Here is a 23,681-nt window from a genome sequence, read left to right on the forward strand (position 1 = left end):
AGGAAATTGGTAGTGATGGATGGAGTCAATGTCAGGACTCAAGACTGCAGCATTCAAATATGTGGTGGATGGTGAATTCTGAACAAGCAGTTTTAGGAAAGTGAAAACATCTCCATCCCCAGTTTATTGTCATATTTATGGTGAAGCCAAGTCTAGTTAAATGTACAGCTAAACAGTAATGCTAAATGGAACCATGAAATTGTAGAGCATGTAATCAGCAGTTACGTTTATTTACAGATACTCTAGTAACCCCTAGTGGGTTGTAAATGTGCATATAAAACATAACCTGATAGCTTCTTCATTATCCATATTTTATCACTCAGTAGTTCTTGATGCTAATTTTTCCCAGTTCCACACTAATTTTTAATATTGCCTTACAGCTTTTTTTCTTGGTTTCTGCTGTGAGCAAAAATGTGGAGAATACCACAGGGAGCCATCCTGCACTGACAAGGAGAGCTGGCTAGATGACCTAACTGTTTGTTTGTTTGTTTTTTCAACCTTCTGATTTCTAGGCTACAGTGAACTAATGCAGTGCTTTGTGACAGCTAAGAGAGGAAATTTGGGACATTCTCTATGTTACAAAATGAATTGGCGCCAAAATATCACTGCCACTGAGATTTTAAATTCTCTATAATTATGCCATTTATTTATTTGTTTTGCTTCTAATTTTGTATTGTTAAATCTTCACAGGAGACCTGTAGGCTCTTCGGTTATTTCAGGCAAGACTTGGACATACCTTAGATGTGAGGTCGTCAGACAGGACAGTGATGCCCAGGGTATGGTCCTGAGTAGCTGTGTTGTTCATAGTGATTTAAGAAAGGTAGCTGTGTTGTTCATAATGATTTAAGAAAGGTAATAGAAGGGCTTGGTGAGAAGATTAAAGGCTTTTTTTTAGCCATGTTTAGCTAAGGCAGAAAAACATTGAGAGGGGAGAGAAGTCTGAAGCAGACAGTGATCTGCAAACTGCCTGCAGGAGATAACAGTTGAATTTTTGAGGGGACCTGCTTCGGTTTGGGAGAAGATGAGGGAAGCTGGTCCCCGTGTGCTTGTGCAGAGATTCAAGGAGATGCATATTAACTTCTGAAGAACCACATGTGGCTCCAGAGCTGCAGGTTGACCACCCCTGTATAATAGCAAAGGGCTGAAAGTGAGGAGCTCTTCTTAAATGGCTCCAACTTTCATGGCTTCAATTTCCTTCACCTGTCTTCATCAGGTTTTGGGGGCAAATTCCACGACAGATCCCAAGCTTGGCCATCTACAAAACTCAGCTTCATATAACTGGTGGGTTTTTCTTGTTCCACTTACCTCAACTGAGGAAACATACTGAGTTCCCCATAACTGTTGTATGGAGTGGATGGGATGAGATAACATGTCACAAGGGGAAAAAGTAGTTATGCTATCATTCTAGGCTGCTTTGAATTGACTTGTGCAATGGTAAGGACCTTTGTGATCACATGATCTGCCATTAGTACAGGAGAGTCTTTGGGATGGTATTTGGAAGAAAGAAACTGTAACCCTTGCTTAGTTGGCGCTTGTTTATTGTTTACTTGATTTTTCTTTTTCTTTTTCTTTTTTTTTCTTTTTTTTAATAAATCAATTTTGAGCAAAGCCATATCCTTTAGTGGTACAAATGTTGGCTGTGAGTAAACTGCAAGTTTTTCTGAAGTGAATGTTTATATGTGTAACTTAAAAATCTGTGGCATAGTATGTAGAAAGAATTGCATGCAGCTTTATTTGGCCAGTTGCATGTAAACCATGTTGCTCAGAGGTAGTACACATTGAATATTTGTGCAGCGGATGGCTTATTTTCTGTCCAGCTATCTCTTTTCATTTAAAAATAAATAAATTTTAAAAATTCATAATTTGAGAAGTCCAGCCTGTTCCAGGATATCCCTTGAGCAGAAAAAAGAAGCTAAATGACTTGTGAATTACGTGCTGAGTTCTAATCATTTTGTTTCAAATGGTCTGGAGGAAACTTGGCTAGTGTTTAGAGCATCGTGCATGTGAGTGTGCTGATTTAAGCTGACCCTTAAGATTCACCTACTTATTGTAGCTCCTTTTCCTAAGCATGAGGTCAGCGTGTTTTAACCCAATGCCACCAATTTAACAATACACTGATTGCTATTACTCTTCCAGAGAAAATGGAAAGGCACAGTCTTCATTGGGAGTGTTTCCTTTCTTCAGGTATCTCAAATCAGAGGTAACTGTCAAGAGACCTCTACAGTGAGAGCAAAAAAAGTTAATGTGCATAAGCATTTTTCTGTTCATTGGGGTTAAACGCAAGCTTCCTGAGGCTTGAGAAAACAACATAGTGGTGTTATTCTTTAAATATGGACTTGCCCCATCTTCAAATGAGGTGAAGGCAGTGCAAAGACACTGACTTACAATTAGTGAGATTTAGTTCTGTCTCTAATAAAAACCACAAAGCAAGAGGTCCATCAGCTTCCTTATTATGTTAGTTCAAGTTTACTTTTTGAACTTTATCATTCCCTTTCTGTGCTTTCTCTTTAATGATTTTAATTATTTGTATGGCACTGTATTTGACATGTAATGCATCAGTGTTATTTTTGCATAATAAAACCATGCATCCTGAAATTCCCAGGTAATGTAGAAGAAATGATTGCCAATATTATGTTGAAGTTGAAGTTTGGGTACTATCTTCTGCTACTCAGAATATGAAATATTCCAAGAAAATTGTTTCAGTAGAAGTAGTGTACTTTGCATAGGCTCTGACAGCTTCCATGGCTACTATTAAAAGAGAGTGAGGCAGTGTTCTTAGTTAGCGTAATTCTGCAGAAAAGCCTAATATTATAAGACTGTCAGAGGTGACTAACCCATCCCTTCTCACACAAGTTTCCTCCGATCTGCCTAATGTCATCAGGCATGTGCATAATACCTGCTAACATCCAGCGTTGCGCATCATTAGTAGCATAATTCAACAAAAAACCACAAGGACAAAGAGCATGGAAAATCTCTCTCCTTTTCAAGTTGTCATCTTTTTCTTAAGTCAACAAATGATCTTTCTATAAAGTTATCTAGTAGGCATAACAAATATGGTATTCTTTAAAATAGTTCTGATCTCATCATAGGTTTGATCATTTCCCAGACCAGCATCTAAAGTATTTTCTCTAGATTTAAATAAGCAGAATAATGCTAATGATGATAAATCACTCTTACAAAGATCCAGGTGCCTTAACTCTATAACAAATACAAAAATTCCACTAGCAATGAAATAATTTGTACAGGTACTCATCTTGCCATCCAGCTCCCAAAAAAATCTCCCTTCTAGCTCTTCTGCCCTTGTGGGAAGCATATCTTCAGCCTTGATCCAAATAATGCGCTGTCAAACAGGATTCATTTATATCATGTGAACCAAGTCCAGTGGGAGGGCAGTGAAAGTGGTCGGGGGGGGGGCTGAGGAAACTGGGCTTATTTAGTCTAGAGAAGAGAAGACTGAGGGATTTAATAGCAGCCTTCAAATACCTGAAGATGGGTTCAAAAGTGGGTGGAGCTAAACTGTTCGCAGTAGTGGCAGATGACAGAACAAGGAGCAACCATGTCAAGTTGCAGCAAGGGATGTTTAGGTTAGATATTAGGAAGAATTTTCTCACTAGGAAGGTAGTAAAACACTGGAACAGGTTACCCAGAGAGGATGTGGACTCTCCATGCTTGGAGGTTTGTAAGACCCAGCTAGACAAAATCTTGGCTGGGATCATCTAGTTGACGATGGTCCTGCTTTGATCAGAGGGCTGGACTAGATGACCTCGTAAGGTCCCTTCCAACCATAGTTTTCTATGATTCTAAGTCACCATATTTAGGCTATTTGAACCAAGGGAAGAAGTTTGAATGTCCTGGTGTAGCCACCCTCTGTCCCCCATCCATCCTTTTCCCTTGAACCACTGATTTACTCTTGACTAGCAACTCTGTAATACAAAGGCTACAACTTGTGTTTGTTGTCCTCAAGTGTGCAGGGAAAGGAGACGGGCCTAAAATAATCCTAAATCATTTAGGACTAAAATCTGCGTCATGCCATAGTGTGAAGTAGAAATGGGTGTTCATTGGCAATCAGCTGTCGGAGGCAGTTGAGCTTTAAACAGATGAGAAAAGGCTTGATCCAAAGCTCACTGAAATTAATGGGAAGACTTTTTTGAAAGAAACTACTGTTTGGCTGTCGTAAAAGGCTGTCAAGCTTTATTCCATTAGTTTCTATCTCTACATGTTGTTTGTCAGGAACATTTGTTGGAAGCCAGTAGAATTCTAATATTATAAAAGCTGTCTGTCTGTCTGTCATGCTTTATTCACACTCTGGTTGACTGTCTCAGCAGAAGACCTTTAGTTTTCAAAAGTATAAAAATTAAGTAGGTACTCATAACTTGAATTCATGGTGAACTTGGTGCACATGGTTTCTATACCACGGGTTGACATAGGGTTCCTAACTTTGTTCTCTAAATTCAGGGCACATTTTGTTCTTTCTTTATCATAACTGAAATTTGATGAGCATTCTTTCTTTAAATGGCATCTGATGTGGTATGTCTCTTCAGTTTTTTGTGGTTTCCTGTTTTTCAAACTCAGATGAAAGTATCTGTTAAAATCTATTAAGCTTCATCATATTTTATCATTTTTGATTTTTCTCAATGTAAACCTCAGTGACGCATAGATTTCCATATCCAAAATCATTTATGAAACAGTAAAAGTCCAATTAAATGTGTTTCCTACAGTAGAAATGTGGGATCAGGCCTTTAATTATGCTTTCAGCCTTTTTTTGATTTGTTTGTTTGTGTTTTTTGTTAAGGTGTAAATCAAGTATTTATTTTTTGTGGAGCAGTTGGATATATCTAGCCTTTTCTAACACAACTCTGAGTTACTTTTATTATTGTTGTTAATCATTATTAATAATAATATTTTGGTATTGGTGGTGGTGTTTTATCTTTATAAAGAGGGTAGTTGAAAAAATAACTGGGGAATAAAAATGTTTTGGGTTTACAAAGTTAGACTGTGTGAAGAACAAAAGCCTGCGAGGAATATATTGAACATTAAACATAAAAAGCATGTAAGCTTTTGTTATTAGAAGTCCTGTGGGCAAATATAGGTACTGTTTGTCATTTAAAATGTGTAAAGCCCATCCTGTACTCCTGTACAACACATTGGTATTGTGGTCCACTAGCATTTGCAGGGAAAATTTTCAGGGGTTTAGTGTCTTGTCCAGTTGAGATTAGTAAACTTTACATTCTTTGGGAGAAGAGGAAGCAGCTGCTGTTGAGATGCAGTTTGCCATGGGTTGTAAAGGGTTCAACACCATCTTCAAATGATCGTCCATGGATGAACTCAGAAATGTTTGTGTTAGCACAAGAACCAACAGATTTTTGTGCACAGATGCAAAAGGATATGAAGAACAACTTAGGCCAGCGCAGTGTGGCACTTAGAGGGAATGGGCATCTATACACGTGAAGGAGCTTTGCTCCGATGTGTACCAATTAGCAGCTACCATCCTGCAGTCTTTTCTTTGTCCACTACTGGTATCAATTTCCTAACAAATTTTTGTTTTTTTCCAAATTGGTTTTGGTTAGAAGGGTATAGAATCTGTAAAGTAGGTAGACAATCACCAAGGCAATATACGTTCTCTATTACGGTGGTTCTTTACATTTTTAGACTCAAGACACCCCTTGTTAGATTCAAGGCACTTGTCAGAAAATGCCAGCTTAGTTTTCATATGCTTTTTTACTATAGAAAAATAACAAGCCATTCTTCTGTTACAAGGAACTTGAAGCACAATAGGTCAGAATGTATTTATGAATGCTCTGGGTCCCTATTTGAAACCTCTGGGTTTAGCTTGTGAAATGTTAGCGTATCTAACAGTGTTAACTTTTCAGGGTAGCACGTAGCACCCCTGAAAGGATCTCAAGGCATCGTAGGGAGCTGTGTTACCCTGGTTAAGAATCACTGCTGTGGCAGTTGGATAGAGAGGTTCTATATTCCCTTGGTCAGCAGTATTTATAGTGGTTCTTGTCAGAGGGTTGATTACTTGATATGAAAAGAACTGGAACAAGTGAACCTTAATTAAAAAAGAAATGGGCAGAGGTGCGGGGGAGAGGACAAAGGCAATAGACACTAAATAGCACATTTGTCAGTCTGAGCAGAGATGTCAAGTGTCCACTAAAGACAGATGTTTGGGTGCTTTCCGCCACAAATATCATTCCTTCAAATCCAGGATTGGGTTGTTGTAGGGTGGGTCAATGTGACTGTATTATAGCTAAATTAGGGATTTCACTCCTTTATAACATTTCCACCTTCTTTCCCTAGCACAGTTTTCACTTAAAATTACCCGTTGTGGGAGATTAAATTGGCTTGAATATGTAATATCCTAAAATAAATGAGACAGTTTGTTTAACAGCATCATTTTAATGGAAAGCAAAATGTACTGGCATTTGTTGGAATCGTTTCAGAAAATTAAAGTTTTTAGTTGTTGCAGTGATATCAAAAATAATTACGTTAATTTCAAGCTTGAGTTATGCTGCCTAAATAAGATGATGTTTTTAAATGTGAGATTTTTCTAAAAAAAAAATGTTTTCCCCCCTCTCAGAACTATAGTGCCATGGAAAGTGTTCAGGCAGTGCCTTCATGAGGTTCATCAGATAAGCTCTGGTTTGGAAGCAATGGCTCTGAAGTCTACCATTGACTTGACCTGCAATGATTACATTTCAGTTTTTGAGTTTGATATCTTCACTAGACTATTTCAGGTAAGATTTAAAAATATTCCACAGTTATAAAAGACTTTAAATCTATGAGTCTATTCCCCAGGAGGTCAACCAAATCCAGGTAGTTGAAAAATCATGAGCAACTTGAACACACATGTGTGGGCATCATGGCCCAAAGTTTGAAAAACTATTCTGATAAAACAATGTGTGTGTAACTAATGCACATAGTTACCATGTCATGGGTGTGACAGTTCAGTATTTTTTCCCCAGATGCATTTCTCGAAATAGAGGTTCCAAATATTTTAAAAGTATGTGTTTATACTTCAGAGTTTCTAGGTATGTGCATGCACACAGCATTGCTTATAAATGACTCTATGTTAAATACAGACCTGATTTTTTTTTACTTTTGAAGTTTTTAATAAAATTCGGTCATTGGGAGAAATGGAAAGAGATGGTTACAGCTTCTTGGTAGCAGTAGAATTACTGAGTTATTGTGGAAGTTTGAGTTGCGCGGTTTTTTTGTACCTGGGCTACATGCCTTTTATCAGAGCATGCCCATTCCATGTTGTAATACCTAAATGGAGGCACCATTTAAATTCTGGAGCTGTGTTTATATTTGTTCTTGTTGATTCTTAATATTCTTCGCTTTGGTTTCTCCATGGTGGATAAGAAATCATTTCCCAGAAATGATTATCTTGTCACTTACTTGGGCATTAACCATCTTTTCCTTTTTCTGAAATGTACATTGACAACATGTAATGTTTGCATAATTTGTTATCAGAAATTTGCTTAAAAGGTATTGATGGGTCGATTACCTTTTTAAGGCAATTGTACAGAAAGGTATTTAAGGACAATACCTTTCAAAGCACTGATGCCTACACAGTTGGAGGGTCAAAAATTGGCTGATGGGGCACACCCAGAATGGTGGTGGATGGGTCATACTCGACCTGGCAGGTTGTGAATAGTGGGGTTCCCCAGGGCTCGTTCCTGGGGCCTACACTGTTCAACATCTTCATCAGCGACTTGGACGAGGGGGTGGAAAACACATTGTCCAAGTTTGCTGATGTCGCCAAGATGTGTGGGGAGGTAGGCACACTCGAAGGGAGAAACAGGCTGCAATTAGATTTAGACAGACTGCAGAAGTGGGCGGATGGTAACAGGATGGGGTTCAATATAGATAAATGCAGGGTGCTGCACCTGGGGAGAAGGAATCCACAGCATACATACAAGGTGGGGAGCTCCCCCCTTGTGAGCACAGAGGTGGAAAGGGATCTTTGAGTCATTATTGACTCAAAGATGAATGTGTGCCACCAGTGCCAGACTGCAGCCAGCAAAGCTAACTGCACCTTGTCGTGCATCCAAAGATGCATCTCAGGCTCGTCCAGAGAGGTGCTACTCCCCCTCTACACAATGTTGGTCAGGCCACAGTTGGAGTACTGCATCCAGTTCTGGGCACTGCACTTTAAAAAGGATGTGGCCTGTCTTGAGGGTTCACAGGTGGGCCACCCACTTGGTTGGAGAGCTGCAGGGCAGGCCCTACGAGGAGAGGCTGAGGGACCTGAACCTGTTCAGCCTCAGCAAGCAGAGGCTGAGGGGAGATTTGGTGGCTGCCTACAAACTCGTTAGGGGAGATCAGCAGCAAATAGGAAGGGTCCTATTCGCCACAGCAGCATCTGGGGTGACGAGGAACAGTGGCCAGAAGCTGCTGGAGAATAGGTTCAGGTTAAAAAATTAGGAGGCACTATTTTGTTGTTAGGGTGGCTAGGATCTGGAACCAACTTCCTAGGGAAGTGGTACTTGCTCCTACCTTGGGTAAATTCAAAAAGAGATTGGATGAACACCTGTCTGGGGTCGTGTGATCCTGGCGTGTGCTCCTGCCAGTGGCGGGGGGGGGGGGGGTCAGATTAGATGATCTGTTCTGGTCCCTTCTGACCCCAAACTACTATGAAACTATAAAAGGTAAAATGTAATTCCAAATTTATTTTGGTTTTTTTGTCTAACACCCACACTCAGAATGTATCATCATGTACATGTTTGGTATTTTAGTTTTAGTTTTTACTGAAATTACGGACATTTACAAAATTGAATCAAAGGTGAGTTGTAGAGGTGATTATTGTATGTTGTGCGCAGGAGTTGGGTCTCTGATCTTTTCTTGTTTTATCTTCTAGAAAAAGTCATATCGCTGTCAAAGTTTTTTAAGTTCTGAATTTGATTTAATTGAAGCCTTATGTGTTTTTAATGTGAACTCGCCAAGTTGTAGAATGTCAAAGCGAAGCCTTATTACTTTCTCATAGAGATAACTAAATGAAAAATTGACTAACATTTATTTTATTCATTTCTTAAACATTATTTATGTGCAAGAACTAAAAGGGCACACAGCCAGTTTGTGTCAACATTTTATTCAGAACTGTCATTTGTATGGTTATGCATCTTCTGAGGAATTTCATTTCTGTATGGAGTTTGAGTTAACAAAACACTTAACGGCTAAATGTAATCAAAACAGCTGAGTTACCTGATTTGGGTCAACTTCTTTTGTAAACCAAAATTTTTTCCTTTTCAGCAGATAATTCTCTTGAAAATTTTAGTGAAACTGGGGCTATGGGCATGCGTGGAAGTTACTGTGCCATAAGTGAGGTACTTACAACACATCAGCTACTCCTTTGGCCACTCTTACTTGTGGTAAATAAAAGCTCTTCTAGTTTATTGCTCCTTCAGTAAGAAGCTTCCCCCAAGTCAGCTTTCATTCTCTGTGGGTAAGAGTATATACATGAGTGGTTATCATAGAGCAGCTGATATGCTTGTAAACCCTTGCCTTTGTTTGACTAACGATAGCTAGTTTGTGTCTCTATAGTCTAGCCAAGTGGTTGGCAACTTGTCACCTGCAGTCTGGTGGCATTTGGCAGAGGGGTAGCTCTGTCTGCACAGTGCAACAGCCAAGCGCCTGGAGCTTTGGTGGAGGTGGGGGTAGCCACACATGAGTGTCCAAGCCTTTGGTGGAAGGGCAGTCTGTTTGATCTGCACCACAGCTAGGAAGCAGGGAGAAGTGGTAGTGTCCTAGTGTCCACCGACATCAGACCTGAGCTGGGTCATTCTGTTCCCTGCCAGAAAACATTGCCTAACCCTGACCTAGGCTGTTTTTTTTTTTTAATAATTTTTTTTTTTTTTTTTTTTTAAGACCCAAATCTCAGTTTGGTAGTTGATTGCTAGAAAGTCAAAAAAGGAACAATCCATCTAACAATAATATTAACTGAATGTGGTTTGGAAAGCTGTATGGTTATTCCTTTTAGGGAAGCCCTTCTTTTTTCCCCTGTGCAGCAAGCATGCCTTGTTGCTCTTTTAATCTCTATATTAAACAAAATAGAAAGGGCAGGCAGTAATCTGAGAGGCATTTTGTTTGAACTCTGTGGGGTCTTACAGCTTGCTCTACACTGCAGACTTAAGGATGGCAGTTGGAACTTGGTTTTATTGTTCTCGAGTCATAAATCATCAAATATCTGATTCTGTTAATTTCCGTATTTACTATGTTGTCAGAGCATTGCTGCTATGTTTCAGTACCATTCTAGGTGCTGAAGAGGATAAGCAGGACTGATTATGTAAGAAGTAGAGACTGGTTAGGATTAACATTTTAATTTAAAGAGAAACCCTTTAAAACAAGTCGAGAAATCTTGCTAACTAGATTGAGAGGCACATTACCAGCTGGTGTATATCTGTGTAGAAACTGTAGCAATTGTAGCAGCACTTCCTTCCCCCAAATTTTTAAGATACAGTTTAACTTCTGTATTTCTGTGGCATATGTTTTTAAATAGCCTTTGATAAGTGAAGTTGCTGTTTTCTTCCATGGATCAACATTGCTATAAATGCAGGCTTTCTATGACCAAAGCTGTAGTTGGAATAGTTGAATTTTAATATTTTAAAAGCATAGGGCTTTCATCTAATCATTATAGACAGCTCCATCTTTGCATAGTCTTTTTGTATAAAAGGTATTTACGTGGAAAAACAAATGTGCAAATGCTTTTTCCCTGTGGTAACTTCCACTTCCATATTATTGTGAGCATGTATCCAAGAGGTGATGCCAGTAAATTTTCTTTATCAGTATTCTTTTTTATTGCCAAATTTTTTCTTTTTGATACAGCAATAAACTCATCTTGTGGGACAAAGTGTTCCACCTTAGGGGTGTGAACCAGATCGAGCCTGCAGACTTGTATCATCCAGTCTATTGGTTTCCCCAAGGCTCTGGAAAATTGGTGGCAAGGGAGTCGTGGTAATATTAATAGCCACTCTCCTGCTGCAACATTTCCAAACGTGGGGAGACATCTGGGCTAAATCACATGGCCCTGCATGCTAGATCACTCCAGTGTATGGATGGATCTGGGTATGTGGGAACCAGCCTATGGACTGCCCACATGTCATTCGTGTGGCCTGTGGGGCTCTAATGTTGGGCACAACTATACCAGGGAGATCATCAACTAGTGGAGAATGTGTACCATGTAGCCATTTGCCAGATATGACTAACCAAACAATGTGTGCACAAATTCTAATAGTGAGTGATTTTCTTTTTAAATCACTTGCTGCAACAGGTTTTGTGTCCTGGCAATCAAACATACTTTTACAGTACTGAATTTTTTTGTAGTCCTTTTTTACCTATGATTCAGTTTTGTTTAAAACTAAAACTAGTGGTATAATAGCACATAGATGAACATTCGGGAACAGAACAGACCAACTGCAGATGCTTCCTCAGCCTGATGAAGGGTATGTGTTGCTGGAAAGCTTGCAAAGAATTTTTCCAATTATTTGAGTTGGTCTAATAAAAGATCAGATTTACCCAAGGAACCTTGTCTGCCTGTGTCCTTAGAGCAGCACAGTTACACCCTATACCCCATAAACATAGATGAACAGAACACTTTTTACAAATAAAAGCACTAATTTTGATGAGCAGTGGCTTGGTAAAAAGCAAGAAGTTCTTCTTCCTCATATTTAATGCAAATAACATTCTGTTTTTGGTTAAGCATGATGGCACTCAAGATCAGTACATATTATTCTGTTGTCCCTGACTGAAGAAATAGGGAGGTATGTTCAGTCAGAAAAACTATGCCTTTTATCTCTCTTTTACATTATGCATTTCTCTTACACAGGCTGTTTGTGCAAATGTGATACATTCTTTCAAATATAAAATGAAAACACTCTAGCTGTCTTAGACCACTTTGTTAAATATCCATAGTTTGGTGTGAAAAGTTCTTCATAGAAATATTTTTGTTTTGTTAATATTTTTCTTTAGTTTAAATATTTGGAAGTTAGACTTTTGCCTGTAAGATTTGTTCTGAATCTTGAACAGGGGTCTGGAAGAATAGTTTATTATATAACCTTCAGAATGAGCACATTTTATCTCCATTTCACTGGTCTTCAAAAAATGTCCTAAGGTAAATGGAACTCACATGATACAAGAGTACTGACACAAGAGGCTTAAGTTCTATATGTTTTATTTCATATCTCTATCCCCAAACTCCTCTCTCTCTCTCTTTATAACCATGTAATGGCAATATTCTGTATTTCCAAATGTTGGTGTTGAGTATTTACTGTTTTTTGGTTGGTTTTTTTTATGCTGGTACCCTAAATACTTAACCCATATATTATTTTAGGGTAAAGGATTTTTTTGCTTTGATTGAGGTAACAGCCTGACATGTCAGGTGTATTTTACTGCCAACTGTTTGTAGCAGTGGTTGCCATGATGAATCATTTCTTCCCTCAAGCCATACTGTCACTATCTATCTTATTTCCTGGACATTTATGCTGGCATAGCAAGTGAGAGGATCAAGAGGTATGGAATAAAACATGGGTATCAAGTCAAATCATTGCATTACTAGATTTAGTTGTTTATTAGGTTTATTATGGTAATGACTGAGGGCCTCCTAGGATTTGGGGCCTCATTGTATTAGGTACTGTACAAGCATAATGTAATGAGAAGACAGTTCGTGTTCTGATGAGCTTGTTCTCTGAATAGTCGAGAGTGGTGCACAGTGAGGGAACATATTGAAGACCTAAGTGGAGTAAATACCGCAGTGGTGGCAAATGTCATGTTATTGCGACTGGAAAACTAAGTAAAGTTATACCATGTTTCTTTGCTGAATCTATACTAACCTTTCATTTTTCATGAGACAGCTCTGACACTATACTGGGGCTTGATTCTGCAAACACTTATCAGTCAGTACTAGAGATGCGCAAAGCGGGCAGTATTCGATTCAGATTCTGATTCAGCCTGATTCAGGGGATGGTGATTCAATTTGCTGATTTAGATCGCTGTCCCGATTTTTGATTCAGGTGAATCTGAATGTGAAGATTCGATTGCGATTCGGAGAATCAGCGATTTAGCCATAGACACAGCTTTATGTTTTGTTTTGTTTTGTTTTTTTTCCTACGTGGCTTGAGGTACTAGGTATGGCTCGTGAACACTGAGATGGTGAGGCTGATGGAGCATCCCGCAGGAGCGCAGGTGGGTCCCCCATGCACTTAGCAGTGGACTGAAGGTACTTCTGGTCCATTTCTGGCTCCACTGCCAAGCGTGCGGGGCATCCTGCCACCCAGCTGCACTCCTGTGGGGTGCTCCATCTGTTGCACCATCTCAGCGTTCACAAGCCGTGCCTGGTACCTCAAGGTACGTGGAAAAAACATAAAGCTGGGTCTATGGCCAAATCATTGAATCTCTCCAAATCAAATTGGAGGCTTCCGATTCAATTCAACGAGATTAATGGGTCTCCTGATACAATTTGAATTTGGAGATTCAGCTGCTGAATCAGGCTGAATCTCCTCTGAATCAAATTAGTGACCAAAGCGTCTCACAGCCCTAGTCAGTACACTTAATACTATCGGTAGTCCCAGTGAAGTCATCCAGGATCTCTTTGCTCTTGGTCTTACATGATTGCTTATCTTGATATACTTTGAATGGTTCCATTGAAGTACAGCTTTATGCTGTAGGAAGTTAAGCACACTTGAAAGTCTGCATAATGCAGACTGTAAACAGCTATATTGTCATACATGTATGTTTTAACTTGAAAAGTTTCAGTGTTTGTGAGGAGTAAGGGTTTTTTTTAGTGGAACAGACTCATAATTGATTGGATTTATGATTTCATTATTTGTGCTTTCTTTTTTAGCCTTGGGGTTCAATCTTAAGGAACTGGAACTTTTTAGCTGTGACGCATCCTGGTTATATGGCATTCCTAACCTATGATGAAGTCAAAGCAAGGTTACAGAAATACAGCACTAAACCGGGGAGGTAAGGTTTTGTTGATCACTGCTTTCCAAAATAACTTAATTCCTCTAAAACTAAATAATTCACTTCATCCACACTATTAGGTCATATGCCAGTTATGTGGTACTGGGGGAATGAATTTGTAACTTAATTAGCTGACAACTTTCCTTTCCATGTCAAAGTCAAGCTGATGGGTTTTTAAGATATCATTTATTTTTATATATATATCTATATCTATATATCTATATCTATATCTATATCTATATCTATATATCTATATCTATATCTATATATCTATATCTATATCTATCTATATCTATATATCTATATCTATATATATATGCACACAGACATACAAGCAGAAAGTTTGTTTTTGCTTTTCTCAGATATAAACCAAGATTACTATACTATATTTCTTTTATATACTGATGTATGCGTTGATGTATGTGTGTATCAGTTTGTGTATTCATGTATATAGATATATATTCAACAGCAAACTGTTTTTTCTAAACAGGAATGCAAATTGAAAGCACCCCAAAATTCTGAGTCAAGCTACCACGCTTTTTTTCAGCACCCACTAGGGCAGGAAAGAGGCTTTTTTTGAGCAAATAGAGTACTGAGATCTACCCAACCAGAAAATGCCAGATGAGACTTGTAATAAAATCAGGAATTGGACCTCTGACTGGTCCTGTACCTGTGTGTCTTAAGTCAGTGATATTTTGATTTTTACCTAGTGAAGGAAAACACTAACAGAATTCTGAATAATTAGGCTTACTATTACAATGTGTTTTCCATATTTTCTGATTTTAATTTGTAAAGAACTCCTTAATAACTTTTCAGATTCATTGAAAAGTAGTTTTAGGCACAACATTCAGATTTAAAAAATGCTCATCCAGATTCAAAACCACTGACATCTGGGTTTTTCATGTCTGCATTCAAATTTTGTGACTAAGGTCTATTATTTCCATAATTAAAAACATTCCTCTATAGCATTGCGAAATCAAAGAATTTTGTACAAGTTCATAAAATCAATAAATCAAACCAATTACAAATAGCTAGGGGAACAAAGAAAAGAACTAACTAGTGTTTTGTCCATTTATTTATTTGTTTATTTATTTATTTTCACTTAGCTGAAAAAGTGCTATATAAAAAGCGATTTCTTTAAAGAAACTTGCTTCCCAAGATATGATTAGTTGGCATCAATTACAGGGAAAAAATAACATTTTAATCAGACTTTTTTGCATATTATAATGAACAGTTTATGTTGCTGTTGTTTAATGCATGTACCAACTTCATTGGTTGTGACTTTGTATCATGAGGTTATGGGTATCAAAAAGAAGGCTGTTTGATTAAAAATTATGACATACTTATGTCTGTTTTTTAAATAACCTCTGTGTACCTTACCATCCATACTAAATAATTCAGACTGAACTTTTACCATTTATGCCTCCAATTTCCACAGTTCATGCTGTCCTACTTTCTTTCCTCTTCATTAGGTCTAGGCAGTTTCATTCTTGTTCATTTATTTTCTAGCCAGTTTCATTTTCTGCTTCTCATGTCTATGCACTAATGTTTAGATTCCTAACACTGCAGGTGCACAGTTAAATCTAACTTAAACTCGTTTTTTTGAAAGTGGTGACAGAGTGCAAAAATATCATGAGAAACGTAAATTAAATCAATACAGGGCTTTCTGCTCTTAAGATATAATGTTGGTTTTGTTTCAGGTTACCTGACCTGCTTTGTCAACAGGATGTCAATACTGTTCTCGATCCTATTAACATGCAACAAAATCTAAATAAAGAGATCAGGGTGATTTTTGAGAGTAGTGCGCTGTAGCTTATTTTGATTTTTTTTTTTTTTTTTAATCATCCTGTTTTTGGAGTTATAGTAAAATTGTGCTAGGAGAATCTTATCCAGAACTGTTCCTTGTTAGGCTGAGTTAATTTTAACACCAGCTTTTCTCTTTCCCTCTGATATCAGGAGGGAAGTTTTACTTCATTGATATGATGGACCTGGCAAGGTGAAATGACTCATGTAAAGCAAAAATTGCTAGTTTATTTTCTTTAGGAAACCCTGGAAACTACAATGCTTTTGTTCAAATAAATAGGATCAAATTATTTACAGAGTAAAATCTTGAACCCACTGAAGTCTGTGTGAGCTTTGTCATTAATTTCAGTGAAGCCAGGATTTCACAGGAAGGAAGTACATCTTAGACTTAATTAAGCAATGATATTTCATGCTACAAAACTGAGTGTTTTTGGAATTTTGACATGGGTGGGTTTCCTGGATGAAGTTTTAAAAACTAAGCTGTTATCTGATACTGAAGGTTCTGTGATTTTCAGTAAGAGAAAAATAATTGCGCTTCAGTATTCTTTCCCATATTTTTCCTATCAATTTTCTTGTGCAGTGCTTAGGTGCATGGCACTTACAACCTGACTGAACTTCAGCTAGTTCCAGATGAAGCAGATAGCAGCCTGGTGTAATAGCAAAAACTGATAATTATTTTTTAAAGCCTACTATTTAAAATACTACTGCTTGTTGGGATTTTTCAGTTAAGCTACTTTTTAGAAGGATTTTTCATTAAATCATTGTTCTACCTCCCACCCTATTGTTCCAATAGAAAATGTTTCCAGGTTATTTTCTCATACATTTTTTCTGTTTGAGAAGAGAGGGGTGTTCGGCTGTATACATTCTGTTTGAGTTTTTTGTTTCCTGAAGTGCCTTTGTCAAGCCAGCTTGGATCAGGGGCGGGCACAATGTGGCCCGCGGATCAGATGTGGCCCACCAGGCCATTCTATTTGGCTCGCGGGACCCCTAAGAAATTTAGAAAATGAATATTTATCTGCCCCTTGCTGCCTGTCATGCAGCCCTTGATGGCTTCCCAAAACTCAGTAAGTGGCCCTCTGCCTGAAATAATTGCCTGCCCCTGGTGTATGTGTTCGATTTAGTAGCTGGAGAAACCAAGCTCCATTGAAACTAAACCCTGCAAGGTAGCTCCATTGTGGGTGAAAGCTTGCGGAAGGGAGAGACACAGCTCCATATAGAAACACAAATGACGCAAGTAGTACATTGACAGAATTACAGCACCCCAGAAACATACCCTTAATAAATGAGCGTCCCCCACAGGGATAGGCAGATCTGGTAAAAGGGTATGGGCTGCGTTGGTTCAGTGCCTCCACATGGGGTTTCAAGCACTTCAGTGGCAAACCTCATGTGGAGGCATGGAGTCCTCCCTGCCCAATGGTGAGCGGCTGCATGCCCCCATGTGTATCTTCCTGCTAGAGTGCTGAAAGCCCCACATGGAGAGCTGGCTGGCTCTGATGGCATGTGGACCAGGAGCTACACACCATCAGGCTAGGCAGGAAGCTACACATGGAGGCATGGAGTCGCATGCCATCGGGCCAGGTGGTTTCATGCTTTTTTCACGTGCGGCTTCACATTGAGGCACTGAGCTCTCCTGGCCTGATAGCACACAGCTGCCAGCCCAGTGGAGTTACTTTAACTCCGTTGGGCTGGGCCAGTCAGCTCCATCCCTCCACATGGGGCTTCCACCACACCAGAGGTAAGCTGCACATGGAGCCACAGAGACTGCCTGGCTCGATGGTGTGCGCCTCCTGCCTGCAGTGCCATGAGCCTCATAGGCTGATACAGAACCAGCCTGGTTTGGTACAAAGGGTTGCACGAGTGGACCAGACTAACTTTGTGGCACCATGTGCAGGCCCTGAGACTCAGAGGTGTGTGCTGCCAGGAACTCTGCCTGCTGTGACCACAAGCAGCCAGTGCCTGCTGCTGCTGAGCCACCAGTGGCGGAGGCTACGCACCATGTGGGGGGAGCACACCTACCTTCATACCCCACACATACCACACCCCTTCACAACCCCCCCGAACCCCACATAGTCCCATACCCACACCCCCATACACACCTTCATAAATACCCCCTACACGCACACACCCCCCATACTCACTCCAGCCATACCAAAGTACCTATATATATTTCTAAAGAAGGTTCAAATAGTATTATATTTAATTTAATTTAATTTGTTTTAAAAAGTAATTTTGCATAATTTTGAGTTTTTCTGCACATACATTTTCCTGAGGTGTAACATATCATGAGGCTCTAAAATGCAGGTTATAATTAGAAAGCTCTACTTAGTGATGTTTATATGTATTGGAATGCAATAACAACAACCGATGTTACTAATGTTTTGGATAATGTAGAAAACATTTTTTTCTTCTTTTTTATACACTGTTTTATTTCTAACTTTTTTTTTTTTTTTCTGGATTTTAGGAAGATTTTTCTTAATCAGATTATTTTCAACATCTGTTTTTTAAGTAGTACTATTATTATTATCATCATCATTATCCATCATCATTATGGGAAAATGCTACCATCTAAGCCAGGGGTGGGCAATTATTTCGGGCAGAGGACTGCTTACTGAGCTTTGGCAAGCCATCAAGGGTCCGCATGACAGGCAGTCAGGGACAGATAAATATTCATTTTCTACATTTTTTTAGGGGCCTCGTGGGCCTGATAGAAAGGCCTGGCGGGCCACATCTGGCCGCGGGCTACATTTTGCCCACCTCTGGGTTATTGCATCCTCTCCCTTCCCCCTGTCCCTCCTCCTCTTTCTCAATGCAGGGTTGTCATGCTACAAAATATATATAACTGATTGTTGCTATGAGAAGCTAACAGGGCTCTGAAAACAACTCAAGAACATGCTCACATTTATGCAGTGGAAATACTCATATTGTTCAAGAATGTGTGAATTTTTAAGATTGGATCCTAAGCAGACAACATAGGCAAAACATGGAGATAAAAAATCAATTATTTATTTCCATTTTGCATGTGATGAACTGAGCACAAAAGTGAGTAATTTATCCATAGAAGTATATAACGTTAACTGAGAACATGGTACAGATCTGAGCCCTAACTCAGTGCCTTTACCATTGGGCCATCCTTTTTCCCTTTACATGTTTTGCCAAATTGTGCTTAGAATTGACTTTGCTCTTATTCCATTTTCCTCTAGCTATATTTTCAGGCTGAGCTGCACTCGACTGGGACAGTGGGCCATTGGATATGTAACTGGTGATGGGAACATTTTGCAGACTATACCTCATAATAAGCCTTTATTTCAAGCTCTAATTGATGGCAGCCGGGAAGGATTGTAAGTATAGATGAATGCTTTCATTTTAAGTATATAGTATTGATTAATTGCTTCTCTAATTACTAATTTGAAGCATCGGAATATGCTGTAAAATGTTAGAAGCAATATATGATATAGCATTTGAATTAATTTGGAAATTCATGACCATCACTTAAATTAATCTATAAAACACTTGTTTCAAAATAATTCTGTTAACCAAAGTTAACCATATTTCATGGCAAATAAATTCCAACGAAATGAGACTGGGGAGTTGTCATTTAGATTTTGTCTAATATAAAAGTCACAAGTTCACTTAAGCTGATCAAGCAATTAGTTCTGCTAGTTGCTTCTGTGCCAGTGTGTTTCGTAAGCTAAAAAACCTTCCCAGGTTTTCAGTAGTTATTACAAAATGTGTGTGTGTGTAAGTGTAAACAAACACTTCTCTGTTTTTCAAGAAAAAAGCATTTTAGAAGCTTGCTTTTTATGAAGCTGTTTGTGCAAAGCTGTCATTTTTTTTTCTAAGTACGTTGATATTAAATGGCAAGTGCCATTTTTATTGAGTTACTTTGCTACTTTTAGTGAGTGTTTGTTAACAGTTTTGGGTTCATTTTAGGAAGTTTAGTAAAAGATTTCTACTTTAAATCAAAAATCATATTCTAAAAAGGCAGACAAGGTTCTCTGGGTGAATCTGATGCCTTTTATTAGACCAACTTAAATAGTTGGGGAACATTTTTAAGAAAGCCTTTGGTTTTAAAAACCCTTTGTCAGACTGAGGCAGTATCTGCTCTTCCTACCCAGCCTGTCTCTCACCCACTGACTCCTCAGTTTACATCTTCACTGACTGCCTATCTTGCATACATACCAGCCCAGCCTCTGGCTTCTTCAGTTTTCATTCCATTCAGGAAGAGCGCACACCAACTGTGGATACCTCCTCAGCTTGACAAAGGGTTTTTAAACTCAAAAGCTTGCTTAAATTTTCGTTCCAATGATTTAAGTTGGTCTAATAATAGGTATCAGATTCACCCAAAGAACCTTGCCTTCCTACGTCCTTAGATCAACACAGCTACGATCTAGAACCCTGTATTCTAAAGTTAATTTTAGAAGTTTGTAGCAGTTTCTCTCTACCATGTCAGGATTGTTGCCCTGTGAGAGTGAGCATACATATTGCACTTTCTGTTATAATATTCCTAAACAAGAACTATAGTAAAGTGGAGTTGAAATTGAGACTACCCTCATCAGGTTTATTGAAATATATGTTAGAGGAATATAGCTGTGTATCTGAAATTCAAATGTTAGACTTCAGGTCAATGTTAAGTACATGAGATGCATTATGGCAGATGTTAAACATACAGATAGCGGGCCAGATCTGGTCCACAGAGCTGCTCCATGTGGTTTGGCAGACTAGGGAAGTTGGATGCACGGCCTGCACGCTTATTGCTTAGCTCATGGCTGTTGCCACAGCGAGTGGCCGCTTGCCCCACCAGCCCTGATGCCACTACCCCGTTTCTGGCCCACAAAGAGCCCCATGGTTTGGCCTAGAGCAAGTTTGACATCCCTGCATTATTGTATGGCAATACAGTTTTGGTGGACACAGCCTAAATTTTGTTCTTTAATGACACCATCAAGTAACTACACAATAAGTCTTAAAATGGATTAATACTAACGATCCCAAATCAAATTAACTCATCTTAAAAAGATACTTCAGTTTTCTTTTTAATCTACTTCACATGGTACCTGAAAAGGAGAGTCACTTACAAAAAAAAATTAGATTCTTGACTTGGGTGGAAAATGCATCTGAACAAACTATAGAGATGCAGCTTGTCTTTCCATAATATCATGGGTGGTTTTTCTTCACCCAAATAGTTTAGTAGCTTAATAAGTCCTATCTATTCTATGTTTAAAGTTCAAGCCCTTGTCCTAGATTCTAAATGCAGCTTCCTTTTTATGTAGACACACATAAAATAGTAATACAGTATTCTTTTCTGCTATTAGATCTGCTGAATTCTCCATTTTGCTCAATTCTTAGCTACATCACAGTGAGTCACTCAAGCATGCAGGTGGTATTAAAGTCTGTGAGGCTGTGTACAAACCCCCCTGCATATCCAGAAATAAGTGTTACGGATAACTTAGTATAATTTAATTGTTTGACCAACTGCCATTTTACAACATTTCTGAGTTGACTAATGATCAGTAACAATGTATACCTTATTATGTACATGTCCCCAGAATGGTTTGGTGAATATTTTTTATTATTTATCAAAATGTGTGAAAAGTTGCCCCAAGAAATGGAGAAAAGGAAGTGCATGGCAGGTATAGAAGTGTTTTAACCATTATCTGTTGTTACCACGTTTGCTGTGCAGCATTTCAAAGATATTTGTTATGAAAGCTGTGGGGAAAATAAATACTGTACTAACTTACTGTAATAATTTATTTTGTATTTTAGCTATCTGTACCCAGATGGACGAAGTTATAATCCTGATCTGACAGGATTGTGTGAACCCATGCCACATGATCATATAAAAGTTACACAGGTATGTTACAGGTTACAAGTTAATACAACATCATCACTTACGTTGTGCCCTGTTTGACAGCTGTAAGCCTTTACTCAGATATTGAAGAGAGATTCATGAGTTAAAAATATGCCATGGACAAAAAAGGCTTTGATAGTCAAGATGGTAAGCAGTAACACCTAAAGCTAATGCAGATGAGGTTTCTAGGAAAGTTGTGTCCATTTTGGGCCTTCTTGGGGAAGAATATATTTTTGTTGTTCCAAAACATTTTCTGCAGGACATACTGAAGGTTTGTGCAGATTTAATTTAATTTGTTTATGTATTATTTATTTATATATTATAGTGAAGTCTAGCTAGGGAAATAAGTTTTTTCGTGTGGTGCTTTTGAAGTCTGAATATGCAATTGTATAGTTTGCTGACAGTGCAAAGGAAAAAAATACTGACGTTGCCATTCGGTTACCATTTCCTATGACATCTCTTATTTCGCTTGTGTGCATGATGGGCAAACTGGTGGAAAAGGGGAAGGCCACAGGAATGATTTAAGTGGTGTGTCTTGACTTACGAAGAAAGATTTAAAATGTCTCTGTAGTTCAGCTAAGTAATGACATGATGCCTATCTCAAGATATTTGAAATTAGAGAGAGAAAACCTTTTAGGATCCAAATGAGTTTGATTTTGAAATAAAGGGTTTGAGATTTTAAATTGGGTAGATTGAAATCTAGCTATCAGAAAAATGTCTGAGTGACATTTTCAACACAAGTGGAAGAAATTCCAGTCTACCTGTAACTCCTTAGATTACACTATGGCACATTCTTCTACTGGGACTAGAAGAAAGACCCATCAACTTGTTAGGTCTTTCTTCTCTGGTAGCTGAAAGACTGACTTTAACCAGTTGATACTGTAGCTCTGGAATGAAGGAATTCTTAAAAAGCATTAACCCAGAGTACCCCGCTGTGTTCTGCTGTTGGGAGTGAGCTGCAGATAAGCTGCTGTACTCTGGTGATCATGTGAGTTATGCTTAACGGGCATAATTTAGAGCAATCCTGTGGGTGGTATTAGCCATGGCAAGGATGGTGTAGAACTGCCTCCAAATCATGTTGTTTCGGGCGACTCCTTTGTGGGGCATCATCATACCTACTCCTAGTGCACATGTGCTGCAGTCTCATAATCTGGGTTATATTCCTTACTGTTTAGGTTCCCCCAGTACTTTGTTCTGCCTGCTTGTTGCTCTCGGTTTCAGACTCCTATTTTATACCATGTTTCCTAAATATTTTAACCTTCTTTTCTAGTATTAAAAAACCTGCTGTAGTCTAACTTGGGGGTGGTGACCAAGATTTGGTCTATGGGGCTACCAGCGGGTCCAGTATTTGGTGGCGAGGGAGCAGTGGCAGCATTAATTGCCACGGCTCCCAGAGCTATGGCAGTTAACAGTGCTGCTTTTCTTCCTGCCACCAAATTTCTGGATTTGTGGGGAGCCCCAAAGCCAGATGCAGCCCCGTGTGTCAGATTGGGCTTGTGGGCTCTGAGGAGTTGGGCACCACTGGTCTGATTTGTTTACGAAACTTCACTGCTTTTACTAATTGTGAAAAATTCTTCTACACCTCTGTTTCACGTATTGTTTACTGGTTTTATTGTGATAGAACCTAGGAGCCCCAATTGATTCTGGCTCCCATGGTGGTAAGCACTGTTCAAACAGCTTGGGGTGCAGGGGTGTATCCCTGCTCTAGAAAAGAGGGAATGTTAAAATTAACTCCTTCCAGTTTTATCAAAGATTACTTGGTGACCTCTGGAGACCTGAGCTTCACTCCCCAATAGATGAGGGCACCCATTACCGAGGGTATGCCTGCATAGAAAAATGGCCGCACTGATCTAATCAGGGTAGCATGAGTAACACTAGCAGTGGCAGATGCTGAGTTTCTTAGAATGTGCTAACAATAAGGACAGAAACTTTCCAGGAACTCTTGGTAGGTACTGTGTTGCCTGCAAGTGCCAAGTCAGTGCTGCCACGTTTTCACTGGTATTGCTACTCATGCCCATCCTCCAGCCGTGCTTCTTGTGTAGGTAGCCTGCTTCCTGCCTTTCTTGCATGC

At 39.0% G+C, this 23,681-nt stretch overlaps 1 protein-coding gene across 1 annotated transcript in view; it reads left to right on the forward strand.

Annotated features, from left to right (window-relative positions):
- CBLB (Cbl proto-oncogene B) overlaps nucleotides 1-23,681 on the forward strand; it is a 175,440-nt gene that overhangs the window by 94,265 nt on the left and 57,494 nt on the right. The window contains exons 5-8 of the mRNA XM_090058252.1: nucleotides 6,581-6,737; nucleotides 13,841-13,962; nucleotides 18,966-19,103; nucleotides 21,526-21,613. Of these exons, the coding sequence (XP_089914378.1) occupies nucleotides 6,581-6,737; nucleotides 13,841-13,962; nucleotides 18,966-19,103; nucleotides 21,526-21,613 (505 nt within the window). The remainder of the gene's footprint in view (nucleotides 1-6,580; nucleotides 6,738-13,840; nucleotides 13,963-18,965; nucleotides 19,104-21,525; nucleotides 21,614-23,681) is intronic.

The sequence above is a fragment of the Crocodylus siamensis genome, chromosome 1 (assembly GCF_052110815.1).
Source record: "Crocodylus siamensis isolate JL-2025a chromosome 1, ASM5211081v1, whole genome shotgun sequence".
In the NCBI taxonomy this organism is placed as follows: domain Eukaryota; kingdom Metazoa; phylum Chordata; order Crocodylia; family Crocodylidae; genus Crocodylus; species Crocodylus siamensis.